The following is an 18,304-nucleotide window of genomic DNA, read 5'->3' as shown; positions in this document are numbered from 1 at the left end:
CCGAAATCTTGTAAAAGACATTTTTTACTGGGATATGAAATATTCCATAGTTGATAGTCAGAAATTAAATTCCAAACTGTCCTGACACCTCAGGTTGCCATGCCTTATTCACAAGGCAGAGAGTGGCTGAATCAGGCACTTGTTAGCAAGATCTATAAAGTGACCAACTGTGAACAAAGGCCATTTGCACTTGGGGTGGATAGTAAACATAGCCTTGGGTTTAGTTGTGTTCTTAAAACAATTTTTATAAATTTCTACCATGTTTGTAAGTGTTGGTTTATACTTATTAAAGTTTCCTTGCTGAAATTTTACATTATTTTCTAAACCATCTTGTTACAAACAGACAAAACTTTGATCCTTAGATGACTGCTTAAAAATCTTGACCTCCATACTTTCTCAGATACTTTTTAAATTTTCTGTAGTTTATGGTTTTTTTTTTTTTCTTCCTTCTCAGAGAAAAGTATCTTCTTAACAATTGATATTTTACTAGGGCTGGGGTTCTTGTTACCCTGTAGGATATTATGGCAAAGGTACTCCTTCATATTAGAGCTTTTCATTCAATAATGAAAAATAAGCTATATAGCCTACATTTCAACTAAATCTAAAGCATTGCTTTAAATATTATTATTAATAATTTTGAGTAGTTTCTGTGATTTGCTTATCAGTGCCAGAGACTTGAAATAAATACAGACTTCTCAATATATGTACATTGACCATCCTTAAAATGACAGCTGTCCAGTGAATACTCACCAGGCATGGACCCTGAGTGAAGGACTTTGCTAGGTGCTCTGCAAGATTCATAAATAAATTGCATGTGTCTCTGACTTCAGTAACTTTTGCATTATATCCTTGTGGGAAAGTGACCTGCATGTAGCTGCCTAGGAAAAGAAGGGATACCAAAGATTCTCTCCTAAGGATTCATTCTCTCCTAAAGATTTAGTCACTGGTTTTAAAAAAAAAAAATTAACAACTAGCATAAGTGTTGGCTATATTTAAACATTGTTCTTAAATGCTTATATTCTTTTAGTTTTCTTATTTGAACTGTCTTATATTGATACAAACTCTTATGCTTACCTCCCTAGCTTACTACAGAACGGTCAGCTTGAAATCGCGACAGGTGGCTGGGTTATGCCTGATGAAGCCACACCACACTACTTCTCTTTAATCGACCAACTAATTGAAGGACATCAGTGGCTGGAGAAAAACCTAGGTATGTGTTTGTGTTTTTCCCTTTCGTTTGAGCTGTTTAGGGTAGGTAAGTTGAGGGAGTATGAGGCAAGACTCTTCTTTTATTGTTTTAAATAATTGATTTTCCCAGTACTGATAATTGTTGAATAACTTACACTTCATTAATTTGTGACATTTCTTAGATGATGAACTCAGATAGATAGATACACAGTAGTGTCATTTAGGGTCCTCTACCTTGTTCAATCTATTATTTTATCAATTTTATTTTTATTAATTTTGGAAATTTTTGCCATTATTCTTTATGAGGTGAAAATCTAGTATTAAGTTAAATAAAAAGAAATAAAAGAGATATTAATTGATATTATGTCAGTGAAATTGCAGAGGTGGTGGTAAGTTCAGGTGAGGCTGGATCCAGGGGACTCAGATTATGTTGTCTAGGTCCTATCTCTTTGGGCTTAGCTTCTTTGTGTTTCAGTCTTCCTGCCCTTTCCCACCTGGTGTAGAAGATGGCCCTAAGCAGCTGAGATACTCATTTTTCCAGTCTAGCAACCAGAAGAAAGAACTTCTTAATGTTTTATTTGGTTGTCCCAACTTGTGTTGGGTGCTTGTTGGTGAATCAGTTACTGTGTCCAGAGGTATGTGAGTTGGATTCATGGAGTCCTCTTTGTGTGATGGCAAGAGTCTTAAGGGACAGGGAACTGTGGGGGACAGGGTCAGCTCCACCTGAACTATGTGACTAGGTCTCTGTATGAGTGGATGCATGCAGTAGGTCTAGTGTGAGAGAAGAATTCCACCACAGTAAGTGAAAAAGAGGGTGCTTGACTGATAAAATCAGATGTTGTTGTGACGTAAAAACGTAGGACCAGTAGAAATCTTTCTGATGTCTGATACTTGTATTTTGCAGTATGATGTGTAATCCTTTTCCAATATTCTCCTATCTCAAGTATAATTTTGTAGTTTTCTGCAATGTAAGCATACACATTCTTTGTTGAAGTTATTGCTAGATAGTTTCTCTTTTAAATTTTTCTGTTAGGGATAAAATCTCTCACTCTGTTATTCTTTTTTCTTTGACATAATTTCAAATTTAAACAAAATCTGTAGGAATACTGCAAAGTCCTCCCATAAAACCTTCACCCAGATACGAGTTACTAACAGTTTGACATATTTGCTTTATTTTTTCTTTTACTCTTTCTTGTTGTTATGATTAGAACCTTTGAAAGTAACTTGCAAATGTTACACCTATGAGAAGAGTTAACCTAGTCTATCCAAAGCTCCTGTCCTCAGAAGGCCTTTCTTGTAAGGCTTGCCCTTGTCTGTCGCTGGCAGTGTGGATTTCCTAAGTGATAAGAGTGGCCCACTGCTTTTAAACTGTTTCATGGTTTGTGCTGAACACCTGCATTCCTTCTGGGACTCTGTAATCTTAGTATGTACTAGTCAGATCTGCCCGTGTGACCAGCTCCCAGTAGAAACTGTGCACACAGAGTCTCTAATGAGTTTCTTTGGTTGACAGCATTTCATATGAATTGTCAAAATTTGGTGCTGGAAAAAATTAAACACTTTCTCAGGGAGAGGATTCTTTGAAGCTCAAGTCAGGTTTCCTCTGGACTTTCTTCATGTCCATTTTTCCCTTTGCTGATTTTGTTTTTCATCCTTTCTCTGTACTAAATCATAGCTGTGATTATGGTAATAATGCTGAGACCTATGAATTTTCTTAACAATTCACTAAATCTTGTGGTGGTCTTACAGACCCTCTACGCAGTGATCCATTTTTCAAAATACTGAACAATGTCCTAGCTAAGAACATTTACTTTATGGACCTCAGTTGTGGCGTTTTTCTTTGGATTTAGCTTTCATTAAAGTATAATTTGCATACAGTACAATATATGAATCTTAAATGTAGAATTCAGTGAATTTTGAAAAATGTACATACCCAGTTAATATATACCTGAAAGTCTTTTCTCCTCCTCATCCCTCCCCTGTGGCCAAATCCTCTTTGATTTCTGTTCCTGTAGATGAGTTTTGCCTATTGAAGAACTTGTATATGGATTCAACTAGTGTACACTCTTTTGGGTCTAGTTTCCTTATCTCAGTACAATTATTGTACTTTATTGATATAATGTACTTTGCAGTAATATGTTTTACATACTATGAGCCTCACCTGTTTAAAGCATACAGTTGAAGTTATGAATAACTGAAGTTATGAATATTTACTAAATGAATACACAGTTGCATGACCATTTTTGAACTTTTAGCTTCCTTAAATTTCATACCCATTAGTAGTCATCTTTCTTGTTTGTTCCTTGTCTGCCTTTGTCCCAGGCTAACACTAATCTGCTTTTTGAATATGGTCCTTCCTTGATATCTGTGGGAGATTGGTTCTAAAACTCCCCACAGATACCAAAATGTAAGTCCCTTAAGTAAAATGGCATAGTTATTTGTATATAACCGTTGTATACACTTCTTCCTGTATACTTAAAATCTTTAGATTATATTTAATACCCAATAGAATGTAAATGCTACATAAATGTTTTGTAGGGAATGATGATAAGGAAAAAAGCTATACATGTTCATTGCAAATACACCTTTTTCCTGAATATTTTTGATCTGTGGTTGGTTGAATTCACAGACTGCAAACCCAGGGATATGGAGGCCATCTGTACATGGAGTGACTATTCTGGACATTTCAAAGAAATAGAAACATTTTATATATGACTTTTCATGACTGGCTTCTTTGACTTGGCATAACATTTTCAAAATTCACACATGTTATTACATATACCAGTACTTCTTTCCTTTTTATTTAATGGCTCAATATTTTGTTGTATGTGTTTACCACATGTGTTAATCCATTCTTCAGTTGATGGACACTTAGGCGTTTCTCCTTTGTGATTACTGTGATTCACACTGCTGTACCAATTTGTGTTAATGTTTTTGTGTAGACACAGGCTTTCATTTCTTTCGCACATAGACTTAGGAGGAGACTTGTGGTAACTCTATGTTTAGGAATTTGAAGAACAGGCAGACTGTTTCCAAAGCAGCAGCATCATTTTACCTTCCCCTTCAAGGAAGTAAGAGTAATTTGATTTCTTCCTTTTGTATCTCTTTTGTTTTATTCTCTTGCCTTCTTGCTTTGGCTAAGAATTCAAGTACTACAGGGAATAAGAGTGGAGGGACTGGACACCCTGTCTCATTCTTGGTTTTAGAGGAAATGTTTTCATGTTGGCTATCAGTTTGCCACATATAGCCTTTCTAAAAACAGAACAAATGTTTTATTTGCTTATTTTTATTCCCAGTTTGTCAAAAACATATACTTTTATCAATTTAATAAAAATGAAACATGAGAAAAATGAAATTTAAAATGGTTTACAGAATAATGTTTCTTTTTTTTTTATTAGAGTCATGTTGAAGTATATTTCTTGCATTCCTAGTTCCTTTAGGGCTTTTTGTCATGAAGGTATGTTAAATTTTGTCAGAGGCTTTTTCTGCATCTATAGAGAGGATCAAGTGATTTTTGTCCCTGATTCTCTTTATGTGCTGTATTCCATGTATTGATCTGTGTATGCTGAACAATCCTTGCACCTTTGGAATGAAACCAGCTTGATCATTGTGTATGCATTATGTAATGTGTTGGTGAATTTGGTTTGTAAATATTTTATTGAAAAACTGTACCTGTACATTAAGGAAATTAGTCTATAATTTTCTTTTGTGTGTGTGTGTGTGTGTGTGTTATTGTCCCTTTTGGGTTTTGGATTAATACTGGCTTTCATAGAATGAGTTTGGTAGTATTTCTTCATTTTCTATTTTATGAAATAATTATTTCTTCTTTCAAGGTCTAACAAAATTCATCAGTGAATCTGTCTAGTCCTGGGCTTTTCTTTCTTGAGAGATTCTTTATTACTGCTTCAATATCATTGCTCATTATAGATCTGTTTAAATTATTTATGTCTTCTTGATTCAACTCTGGCAGGTCAGATGCTTCTAGAAATTTGTTCTATATTTTCTAATTTATTGGAATATAAATTCAGAATATTCCCTAATGATCCTCTGGATTTCATTGGTATCTATTTTAATGACCCCTTTTCCATATCTAATTTTACTAATTGCGGTATTCTATCTGTTTCTTTTGGGTAGCTTGGGTGAGGGTTTGTCAAACTTACCTTTTCAAAGCACCAACTCTGTTTGATTCATTTTAGTCTCTATTTCATTAATTTCTTCCTTGATCTTTACTATTTCTTTCTGTGTACTAATTTTAGGTTGGACTTGTTAGTGTTTTCCTGAGATGTTGAAGTGCATTATTAGGTTATTTATTTGGGCTCTGTCTGATTTTTTTATTGTAGTAATTTGTAACTATAAACTTCCTTCTTAGAACTGTCTTTGCTCCACTCCTGAAGTTCTGCTAATATGTGTTTTCATTTTCATTTGATGGTAAGAATTTTAAAATTTCTTCATTGCTTAATCTCCATGTGTTTGGATAGTTTCTGTAATCTTCTTGCTATTGATTTCTAATTTTATTTCATTATGATATGACATAGTTTCCATTTTTTATGTGTGTGTTAGGACCTGCTTTATGGCCTAAAATGTAGAAAGTTCCATGGGTAGTTGAGAAGAATGTGTGTCCTGCTGCTGTTGGGTGGAATATTCTGAAGATGTCTGTTAAGTCTGTTCTGTGATGCAGTTTCATTCTGAAGTTTCTTTGATTTTTTTTTTTTTATCTAGTGATCCATTGAGGAGTGTGAGGCATTGAAGTCATCAATTCATTCTGTCTGGATGTATCTGTCTCTTTATGTCCAGTGGTGCTTTTTTTCTGAAATTGGATTTGGTGCATATATATTTACAATGATTATGTCTTCTTGATGGATTGAGCCCTTTATTATTCTGTCGTGACTTTTATCTCTTCTGACTAAATTTGGCTTGAGTTCTACTTTGTCACATAAAAGTGTAGCGACTTCTGCTTGCTTTTGGCTTCTGCTTGCTTGGTGTTTGTTTTCCATTCTTTCACTTTCATTTTGTATATGTCTTTTCCAGTAAGGTATGTTTATTGCAGACAACAAGCAGTTGAATCCTTTTTTTTTTTAACTAGTCTATATCTTTTAATTGGAGAGTTAAAACAATTTACATGTAGCCTTATTATTGAGGTATTTGCTGATTCCTATAATTTTTTTATGGTTGATTTGAGCACTATTTGTTCTTTTTTTTTTTTCTCACTCATTAATCGTAGGAGTTTGCTGATTTTCTGAGTTGAACATATTTGATTCTTTCCTAATTCTCATTTGTTCATCCATACTTATGAAATTTGTTCTTTCTTGAGCTCTCATGTTTGTGACTGTTTTCCTTCCTTATCTGTGGAGGATTCTTTTAAATTATTTTCTACAATACTGGCTAGTGGTCATGAATTGCTTTGCGCTTATCCTGAAAGTTTTGTATTTCTCTGTTGGTTCTAAAAGCTAACTTTGCTAGATGGGATGTAATAATCTTGGTTGACAGTTACTTACTCCCTAGGTTTGAAATATATATTCTGGCTTTTATGGTTTCTGCTGAGAGGTCTGATGTAAGTCTGATAGGTTCATCTTTGTAACTTAGTTGGTGTTTTTCTCTTTGTTATGTAGTCTTGGCTTTTTAACTATAATGTGATGTAGAGAGATTTCTTTCTGGTTATTTATGGTTCAAAATGCCTCCTATACTTGAAAGTCCATAGCTTTTTCTTGATTTGGGAAATTTTCTGCTATAATTTCATGAATAGGTTTTGTATGCCTTTAGTTTGTATCTCAGTTCTTTCTTCTATACCACAGATTCTTTGGTTTTGTCTCTTGAGTGTGTCCCAGATTTCTTGCAAGTTATGGTAATGCTTGCTTATTTTTTTTTCTTTATTGCTGTCTGAAAGTAATATTTTCTTAACCTTACCTTCAATTCCTGGTTTTCTTTCTTTTGTTTGGTTTAGTCTATTGGTGATGCTTCTGAGTTTTTATTTGATTTGTTGAGTTTGTCATTTCCATCCCTCCTTCCCTTCTTTCATTCCCTCTCTCCCGCCTCCCTTCCTCCCTCCCCTCTTCTTTCTCTTTCTCCCTCTCTCTTTCTCTCTCTCTTTTCTTCTTTCCGTCCCTCCCTCCCTCCCTTTGTCCCTTTTTCCCTCTCTCTTTCCCTCCCTCCTTTTTCCTCTCAGAATCTCACTTTCCTTACTTGTACAGGTCTTGAATTGATTTCCTTATTTATTTCATCTGTTTGAATACTTTTTCAAGTCATTGATCATTTTTAAAACTAAGCTTTTTAATTCTTTATTTGGCATTTCAATAATTTCATTGTCTTTAGATTCTTACTGCCTTGCTTTTTCATACTTCTGCAGGGGCTAATCTCAAACTGCTCCCAGTAACTGAGCCCAAGGACTCCCCCAACATGTCCCCTTGCAGCAGAGGCACTTTCCCTGTATGAGTTTGTCATGGAAAATTCCCAAGTAGAGGGTGCTGTCCACCCATCTCTCTGACCCTCTAGCAGTGTACAAAGCAGTCAAACCAAAGCAGAAGCATCTACTGGGCAAGATACGGGGCACTGATTGATCCTGTGCACCCTGGCCTCACAGTTGGCTGTCCTAGCACCCCCACTGCACATATTCACACTCAGCTGGTATCTCTCTTCATACTAGATTTTAGGCTGCGGCTCCTGATGTTTTCATCATCAGCTTCCTTCTGTGTCATGCTTGTTGCTCACACTTAACCATCTAAGTAGTTCTGTATTCATGAATCTGTGCCCAAGTCCACAACCAGTTTACTGATTTTGGGGGTGGCTAATTGCTTAGCCAGTGGAGGAGGTAAGAACTTTGGTATTTGTAGGTGTAAAATTGTAGGGTCTTCTTCTGTCTCTAGGTAAGAAGTTTTGACTGTAAGTCCTTTCCTAAGATGATTCCACTCATGGCACCAGTGAGCAGACTAGGAAGTGCAAGGGACACCTTCTCTAGTGTCTGCTGCTCAGCACACAGATCTCCTATCTTAGACTGTTTTTGTATAGTGACATCTTTTGCACCTGTGGGGCTTTAAGAGGCTTCCCTTTTCACTTTTGCTTGTAGCCTCACTGGGGGGTTTCTCTCCATTCCCTACTGTTTTGCTTAACACACTGGTTAGCGTCAGTCATTTCTTTTATAAGTTTAACCTTTTATAAATATAACCTAACATAGATTAGGGTTCATTGTTTCTTTTATCAATCTAAACTTCAGTATTTCTGGGTCTTATATGTTCTCTTAACTGTCTTGTTTACTTTTACCCTTTCTTGACTTATATAACATCTACCTTTTCCTGAAACCACATTCTTGATGTTTTGTTTCAGTTTCATGGAGATGAAGAAATGTGCTGGGTGTCTCTAATCAGCCCTTCTACCTTCCCTCTACTTTGATGGATGAATTAAAAAATACACCTCTTTTGTTTTGAGTTGAGGTTTTGCTATGTTGTTCAGGCTAGTCTTGAACTCCTAAGCTCAAGTGATCCTCTTGCCTTAGCATCCCAGGCAGCTGGGACTACAGGTGCCCAGTAGAAATCTTAATTTCAAAAACCAATTTACCTATTATTTTTCTTTCTCACTTGTGTGTTTGATGTTTTAATAATAATCCATTGTCTAATCCAAGATCATGGTTTAACTGTTTTCTTTCTAGTTGTTTTATGTTTTTAGTTGTTATATTAGGTCTGTGATTCATTTTTAATTAATTTTTGTGTATGGCGTGGGATAGAATTTCACATTCCTTCTTGTACATGTCAGAGCCAGTTGTCCCTGCTACCCTTGTTGAAAAGATGATTCTTTCCTTGTTAAATTGTCCTGGTATTCTTGTTGAGAATCATTTGGTCATAAATATGAGGCTTTATTTCTGGACTCTTAGGTCTGTCCATTAACTTATGTGGCCATCCTTACACCAGTATGACATTGTCTTGATTACTGTATCATTGTAGAAAGTATGGATTGGGTAGTATGATTTCTCTAGTTTTGTTCTTTTTTTAAAGCTTATTTTGGCTCTTCAGGGTCTGTCGATTTCAGTTTATCTATTTCTGCAAGAATACCAGTTACAATTTTGGTAGGGATTGTTTTGAATATGTTGGCAAATCTGGAAAAATATTGCCATATGAACAACACTGAGTCTTCTGATATGTGAACATGGAATGTCTTTACATTTATGTAGATCTTTAATTTCTCTCAACATTGTTTTTATAGTTTTTAGTGTAAAAATTTGATGATTTTTTTGTTATATCTGTTCCTAGGTATTTTATTCCTTTTGTTGCCATTATGAATGGGTATATTTTCTTAATTTCATTAAAGAGTATTCATTGATATATATAGAAAGAAAATTGGATTTTATATAGTTATCTTATATTCTGTCACCAGAATAAAGATTTTGAGATTTGTCTATGTGTATGTCAGTAATTTATTCCTTCTATGACTGGGTAGTATTTTATTGCTTATCTAGGTTGCTTTTGAACTTTTGCATTGCTTCCTTTTGTTAGCTATTATGACTTAGGCTACCATAAACATTTATGCACCAGTCTTTCTGTGGGCATATGTTTCATGGTAGTGGATAAGTATGGGGAGTAGAATTGCTGGGTTAAGGATAGATGGATGTTCAAAGAAGAAATTTCCCATAGTGGTTTTACTATTTTGTATCCCACCAGCAATGAATTAGAATTCTGGTTGTTTCTTATTCTTACCAACATCTGATGTTGTCATTCTTTTAAAATATAACAACCATTTTAGTGGGGATAGAATATTTTATTGTTGTTTCACCTTGCACTTTAATGACTAATGAAGTGGAATACTTTTTCTTGGGCCTATCGACCAGTCGTATGCCTTAGTTTGAATTCCTAAGTCTTTTACCCTTTCTTTGTAATTTGTTTGTTATCTTTCTGTGTTTCAGAAACTCTTTGTATGTTCTGAATATGAGCTCTTTGTCACATATGTTTTATGAATGCTTTCTCCCACTTTGTGGTTATTTGTTTTTAGTGGTGTCTTTGTCATCTTCATTTCAATATCATTTTATAAAACAGATTTTGATTTGTATGTGTGTCTATAAATCTACCTCACATGTTTACCATATCTTTTTGTTATCACTAATATTTTATATTAGTGGTTTTTATTAGTTATAGTATGTCATATCTTCAGAAATGAAAGTTGTTTCATCTTTCTAATACAGCTAACATTTAGACCATATATCTGTTTGCATTGTTCGAATCTACTATGATAGCGACATGTGATTTCCATCCTTATTCCAGATATTTAAAGGAAATTGTTTAGCTCTACTAAGTATCATATTATCTGTCATTTTATGGTATGCATTTTTATAGTATTGAGAGAATTCTTTTTTTGTATTTTACAATTTGTATTGCATGCTGCATATTATTATATTTCTTTCAGACATCTATTAAAATTATGGTTTTTCTAATTTGTTTTATGAATTTGATAGCAGTTTGCTCAATTAAAAAGTCATTGACCTCCTAGGACAAATCTCGTTTGGTTTTAGGGCTACTGAATTCAGTCTGTTTAGTGTTTTTCATTTTTTTAAATCTTATTTTATCATTTTTACAATCATTTACATGTGCATACGTTATTTGCCCCCCACCCCTCCCTGAACAGGGCAGAACCTATTCCACCATCTTGTGTTTAGTATTTTTTGTTTTTGATTTTTATATGTGTTTCCATAAGTGAGATTACTTTTCTTTTTTAATTATTTATACAAATCATTATTGGTTTATGATATTTAATACAATAATAGAGTACTATTGTGTCCTTCTTTATAATCTATGAAGTTTACAGACATTTGAAAATTTTTCTGCTACAATTCTATGCCTACAGGACCTTTCATTGGAGGCAAATATTTGAAAATGCAAAAAATTTCTCTACCATGTGATTTACATCTAAGATGTAAATTAAAAATTATTTTATCAAAAACCCATCTTACTAAAATTTAAATTATTTAGAATATAATTGTGCAAGAATCTTTGTCTTAATAATTTGTTATACAAATGATAGGTACTTAATGTAGGAAGACAGGAAAAATAACATTTTATCAGGAAGTAAGGAAATATTCTCATGTACCTTTCACTTAGATATAATTATCTGTGGTGAATAACATAATATTCTGGGTATTTCTGTATTTATACAATTTTTAAATTTTTCTTATATGTAACATTTCCCTAAATTTGTCCCTGTCCTCCTTTTAAAAAATATTATTTGCCTAATTCCAAGAAAAATCCTAGCAGGATACTGGATTCCTCTTTAAGTCTCTCCCTAGGCCTCCCCTCCTTTCATATCAAAATTGTCTTTTTTTTAAATACAGTTTACATCTTTCCTTTTCTGATTCATTACCTTTCAGGGATTCTTGATTCCATGCAATGCAACTTGGTTGTGACTCCTTCTTTCAAGTGATGTTGTTGTGGAAAAGAATCACCAGGATGCAGTAGTTGCTAAATTGCATGGGCACAAAACTCTCTGATGTGACTGTAGCATTTGACGTTTATTTTTGTTTATAATCGGATTTTGCCTTTGTCATTTGGGACAGCACATACTACTTCTCATTTTGTAACTTAATTTTGTTATAATTTCAAGCTTATAAAAAGTTATGATAGTACTTGATAAGGACTCCCTGAACATAGATTCACATGTATTTTTTTTTGACTATTTGAAAGTAAGTTAGAGGCATCCTTGTCCCCTGATTGTACCACTTCATGGTGTATTTCTTAAGTAATAAGGCTACTTTTATATACAAGTAGAATAGAACTGTTAACTAGAAGTGTTAACAGTAATACAATAGGATCTAGGTCAGAGGCTATCTTCCAGTTTTGCCAATTATCTCAATAACGTCTTGTACGAAGTCTGCCCTTTCCCTATTCAAGTTGAAGAGCCAGTCCAGGGTCAGTGTATTTAGATATCATTCTCTTTAGTCTCTTTGAACCTGGAATAGTTCCTCAGCCTTTCTTGGGGTTTCTTGACTTTTTCTTGACCTTAACATTTTTGAAGAGGGTGGGCCAGTTTTGTACAAGGTCTCCCAATTTAAGTTTGTGGTTAGATTTAGGTTATTGATGTGTCCTTTCTATTTGTCTCTTGCTAGAGCATCTCTGCAGATATGTTCTGTTGCCCTGTGCATCTTACCAGAAGGCACATGATGTCTGCCAGATAGCTAATGCTAGTCTTGATCAATTTGTTAAGGTGTGTGTACAAAGTTGCTGTTATTCTTTTCCTTTTCTAATTTGTAATTTATGGAGGATACATTGAGAATAATTAAGTATCCTATTCTCCACAAAATTTGATGTTTTAGTTTTAGCAGCCCTTGATAACTTTGTAATTCTCCCATTCCTTCTGTAATTATTAGTTGTCATTGTGCTAAATTAAGTAAAAGAGCTTTCCTTTCAAATTGTCATTTATATCACTGTGGATTCATGGATAGCTATATTCATTGGGTTTTGCTCTTGTACTATCGTTGTTTATTTAGGTACCCGTTTTGTCACTGAATTGGTCAGTGTAAACCCCTTTGAGCCGTGTCTTGAATTATTTTAATTTGTTCATATGATTCCTTGAACATTTTAAAACTTTATAATTCAAGAATATTCTCCAGGCTTATTTTGTATTTTCTTGACCTGAACTCTAGAGTGAGTCCGTTCTTGCTGGATATATCTATATCTATATCTATCTATCTATCTATCTATCTATCTATCTATTTTAAATAAAGAACGGTGTTTAGAAGCCAAGATCTGGGAACTAATGTGTGCTTCCTGGTACTGAGGCATTATTGTATCTAGAGCCTCCAGTGCACTATGTAGGAAGTCTGGGAAGGGTGTGTGTGTGTGTGTGTGTGTGTGTGTGTGTGTGTGTGTGTGCATACACTATAAATCTAAGCTAGACAAACATGCAAAATAATTTATATGCATTAAAAACATTACCTCTTTTTCCAATTCAGTTTCATAGGGTACATTCTAGATCCCCAAACTTCCATATTTGTGGTTTGTAGTTACTTTCCTCATTGTGAAAAACATGATTATCTTGTTGTCATTTCCTTGGTCGTAGAGTATATGAAAGGCAGTTTCAGAATTGTCAAATTCACACCATCATAAAAAATGAAATCATTAAATAGAGTTTAATATTTCTGTGTAATTTTTAGAAGTGAATATAAATGTGAAATAGACAAATCTTATGTGGTCAATTCTTTGAGTTCTGATACATACTCTTTTTGAGTTTTGACCCCATCCCCTTAATCTTCTGTGGGTCCTGACTTGTCCTTCTGAGTTTTCCTTGCTGGCTTCCTATCTCTATGTTATTCTTTAGTTTTGTTTCGCAAAGTTGATTTTTTTCCACTGTCTTTTGTATTACTTTATGTTATATCTATTGGTATGGTAGCCTCTGCAACTAGAGTCATTATCAAGGTTAGTTCATTTTAGAAACCCTATGGTCTCTCATCATGTTAGGTATGAGGAAATATTAAGTGACATTTTTGAATAAAAATGCAGACAGCAATATTACTTATATCAATTTGTAGGTTATCAGTAGAAGTCTCATTTGGGAATCCTGAATAACTGAAAGATCAGATTTGTATAACTCCAGATGAATAATCTTATCTCATTAACTCTAGCTGTGCATTTTTGTATTTATTTTTCACATTTTTATCCTCTGTGAAACAGAGCAGTGTTTTTAGTCCATGGCTCTTAAAATGGGGATGAGCTAGTTCTGAAAAGTTCCATTGGAGAGAAACCACCAGCGTCAAAATGTCTTAAGACTTAGTGAAGTATAGTAAATAGTTATTTTGGTCAATACTACCACTGTAAAATAAGATAATTAGGGGCTTTTTTAGAATGTAAAAGGCAGGCTGAAAAAATCCTTAATGTTGGGATCAGGAAGTATAAGATGAAATGACAGACGAGTAAGTTCCTAGGTTATCTAACTCCACAGACAGCAGGGCTGTGAGGTGTGTGAAGGCAGGGTTTTGGTCCTGTTTGACTTTCTATCTGTAGTGAATGACAGTGGCTTTACAATAGCTGTGAGGTGGCGGGGGTACATACTTCAACTCTAATTAATTACAGTGAGCATTCCCCTGTCTTGGTACACATGCAGAGGCAGAGCCCTCCCTCCAGAGAGTCCTACTGAGCGAAGGGTAATACTGAGTAGATACATTTTTCTTCTAACCCAGGCAACCAGAGAACTCTGGTGGCTCTGAATGTATTGTAACTTCTTTTTATGTCCTTTATTAAAAAAATAACACTTACTTTCTTTATCAACAGGAGTGAAACCTCGGTCCAGTTGGTCCATTGATCCTTTTGGACATTCACCAACAATGTCTTATCTTCTAAAACGTGCTGGATTTTCACATATGCTTATCCAGAGAGTTCATTATGCAGTTAAAAAACACTTTGCATTGCATAAAACATTGGAGTTTTTTTGGAGACAGAATTGGGGTATGTCATGTGATGAAAATTAAGATTCCACTTGATTAGATGTTATGTCATGAAATATGAACTTTACATTGTGGGTTTGATTCAGAGTGTCCTTGAAAACCAGATTGCTTAAATATATTACATTTATTTTCCAATGTATTTGTGTCAAGATTCTGTTACACAATGATGCTGATGTTTACAGAACATTATAGAATTTTTTTTATATGGAAAGGTAGTAAATAAATAAAAGGAGTTAGCATTGTAAAAATCATGCTTTTGCATCTAGTTTAAAAAGCACATGTTTTAGCACAAAGTTGAACATGCATTAGAGCTGATGTGTGGTCATTTGTCTCATATTCAGCTAGTGTTCCTTTCATTCTGTCTTTCTTGTCTCTGCATCTTTGAAGAATTACTCTTGAAAACCTCTATCATGTCCTGGAAGCGCCCTCCTGCTGTGTGTATCATCTGTTTTCACTCTGTGTTCTGTGTGCACACAAGTGTTCCAAGGACATACTTCTGCAAGTCTCTGTTGAGGGACAGGAGACAGGATCTAGGTCTCTTGGGAGGCTATTGCCTTTACTAACCCCTATTTAGTTCAGAACACATTATTTTAAAATTCATTTTTATTGATTGATTCTTATTATGGGTCATGCCTTATGTTAAATGCTTTATATGTACTCTCATATTTAGCATTTATCACAATCCTTTAAATTAGGTTCTATCATTATACCTTTTTATGGTGAAAACACAGTCTTAAGCTATGTGAAGCTATTTGTAAAAAAAGTCAGAGAGGTTTGAATCTGGTTGTGTGTAGTTCTTAAAACCCAAGCTCCTAACTCCCTGGCATTGAATTCTTATTAAGACTTTATCTGAAGAAAGGATTTTGTTGCTAAAAAGATGTTAGGAAACTACTGTATTACATCATACTTGCTTTCCTGCGTAACCCAGACCCTTAAGTGTTTCAGAACACTTCAGAAAAATCATTTGTAAATCTAGACTGTAAGTTTTAAGGAAAGCAATTAGCTCTATAACCTTTCTATTGTGGAAAACTAAACCTGTAGGGGACACAAGAACATGCAGGTGATTGCATCCTGCATAGTTTGATTACATGCAAAGGAACAAAAAAAAGACTGTTAATTTGAGGAAACCTAGCTTAAATAAATGTGCACATTCGAATTTCCCCTAAATATCATTTGTAAGAAATTATTGAGTACTTTCATGTACTTAATACAGTGTTAGGAAGAAACATAGAAAAGATCTTTGCCTATAAGGAAATTGTTTATTTTTTGGTGGTACTGGGACTGCCTTGTGCTTGCTAGGCACGCATTCCACCACTTGGGCCACACCTCCAGCCTCTGTAAGGGAACTGTAGTCTGATTTGATAAAATACAGATAAAATCAAATGCAGCAGAGAAATTAAATATGTACATATATAAATAGGAGGATATTAGGAAAAGTAGTAGGGTATGTCTTGATCTGTAAGAGAGAGGAGGAAGTCCCTATCAGTTCTGGGACTTGTGATCGCCTATATGCACATGGGACACATTAGTGACTGGCATACATGGTGTCATACTTGTACACATGCTTCAGTGGAACAGCTGACTGCATCTAAATATACAGGTTTTAATAGTTTAAAAACTTATAAAAGAAATGCTGATTATTTTAGCTAAATGGTTAAAACTGGGATATATTAGAACTTCTCAGGTAGATTTGAATATGTTGTTTTTTGAAAGATGTTTTCTGTTTTTCATATTGTTGTACTGGGTGTTCATTATGACATTTATAAAAGTTCTTACAATATATAACAGTTGACTTCGCCCAACCCATTCATTTTCTTTTATCCCCTTCCCCCCATTCCTGGAATGTTTCAACAGGTATCAATTTTCCATTTTCATACATGTGTACATAATATTTCCATCATATTCACCCTCCTTCACCCTTTCCTTCTACTCCCTCCTACTGATACCAACCCCCTAGACAGAATCTGTTTTGCCTTCCTGTTCTCCATTTTTATTAGAAAAAAAATGGCATTTTTGTTTGTTTAAGATAGCTTCACAGGGTGTTTCATTGTGGCATTTCCATGTATATATGCATTATAACCCAAATTTGTTCTTTCCCTCTATTTTTCTCCTTTCTACCTTAGTCCCCTTCTTGTGATGATTTCAACGGGTTTAAAAATTCTATATTCATTCTTGTATAGGAAGTACATCAACCATATTCACCTTCTTAACTTCCTTCTTTTATCCTCTCTGTCTCTCATATGTGACCTCCCCTCAGTGTGACCTGTTTTTCATAATATTGCTTGTATTTGTATTCCACATATGAGAGAAAACATGTGACCCTTGGCTTTCTGACCTGGATAACTTAAGATGACGTTCTCCAGTGAAAGATATTTTCAAATTAGTTTGAACTTGTTTATGTGTACTGGTTCTTAATGAAGCCATTATTATCATTTTTCAAAAATGTAAATTTTTTTGGTTTTCTTTTATATTTATTATAAAAGCAATATATGCTTATTGCAAGAAATAAACCCATACATAAATAAAAGTGGGAGAGGTGTTTAAAGCTCGGGATCCCACTCATCAGGATAGCCACTTTTAACTATTAGTTAAGTCCTCCAGTCTCGCTTGATGGTAGCACCTGACCTTTCCCTGGTAGTGGTCTCATGGTGATGCTGCCGTTTTCACTGAAAACAATTCTCCACCTGTAATCATCCCTTCTTTTCCGTAGCTTTTTTGTTTGCTTTATTTTTGTCTTTTGTAAAATTGCCTTTTCTTTTCCTGTGCTCCTTTCTTGATGAAAAGTCTCATTGACTCATTCTTGGCAAACATCATGAGAGACTCCATGAACTTTCCTCTCTCACACTTCTCTTCCTCAGTGCAAGAGGCATTTGTCCCATGTTTTCATAATCGGTCACCACCTTGTTCTTTCAGTTCCGTTTTTTAATCTTCTCCTCTTACTCCGCCTCTCTGGCTAGTGTCATGGTATCAGTGTGTCCTCTTTGCTGTGGTAGCAACAGATGTAGCAGGACCTGGCAGCCAGAGGTAGACATGGTCATGATTTTGTATGAACCAGCTGTAACCTTTGTTTCTACTCAGTTTGTATCCTTTCAGGTCAGCAGATGGTGACTTGTTATGGGGCTTTTCTGTCTCTGCCATACTTAGATAGAAAAGTTAAACAGAAACTGAAATGTGTATTTTCCTTCAGAATGACTATTAAGCACTGCTGGGGTAAATGTCCTGGTAGTGAAAGGGGTTGTTAATTTAGGGTAGTGGTTGCGTTATATATGTACGTATATGTGTATATGTATAAAGTAATTGCACTTGAACAGCTTTGGGAAAACAAATTTTGTAAATACAAGTTTGTCTGTCTGTTGACTTTTATTTTAGATCTGGGATCCGTCACAGATATTTTTTGCCACATGATGCCCTTCTATAGCTATGACATTCCTCACACTTGTGGACCTGATCCTAAAATATGCTGTCAGTTTGATTTTAAACGTGTTCCTGGAGGCAGATTTGGTTGTCCCTGGGGAGTTCCTGCAGAAGCAATATCTCCTGGAAATGTCCAAAGCAGGTATGAAAGTTTGTATTTCATAAGACAATATCATGAGCAAAGTAGGTACTCAGCTGTAAGTTGCTGAAGAGGTGGCTTCCTTATCCTGTGTATGTATCCATTTAAGTCAGATCTGGAGCCTCGAGTATGCCTATTATGCGTTATAATTTAAT

The 18,304-nt window shown here is 34.8% G+C and overlaps 1 protein-coding gene across 1 annotated transcript in view; it reads left to right on the top strand.

The window, feature by feature from the left end:
* Man2a1 (mannosidase alpha class 2A member 1) overlaps positions 1 to 18,304 on the top strand; it is a 169,705-nt gene that overhangs the window by 52,159 nt on the left and 99,242 nt on the right. Inside the window, exons 5-7 of the mRNA XM_074076978.1 lie at positions 1,083 to 1,210; positions 14,424 to 14,597; positions 17,966 to 18,152. Coding sequence (XP_073933079.1) covers positions 1,083 to 1,210; positions 14,424 to 14,597; positions 17,966 to 18,152 — 489 coding nt within the window. The remainder of the gene's footprint in view (positions 1 to 1,082; positions 1,211 to 14,423; positions 14,598 to 17,965; positions 18,153 to 18,304) is intronic.

Source organism: Castor canadensis, chromosome 6 (genome assembly GCF_047511655.1).
Source record: "Castor canadensis chromosome 6, mCasCan1.hap1v2, whole genome shotgun sequence".
NCBI lineage: Eukaryota > Metazoa > Chordata > Mammalia > Rodentia > Castoridae > Castor > Castor canadensis.
Note: the sequence above shows the minus strand (reverse complement) of the source record. Positions and strands in the feature narration are given on the sequence as shown.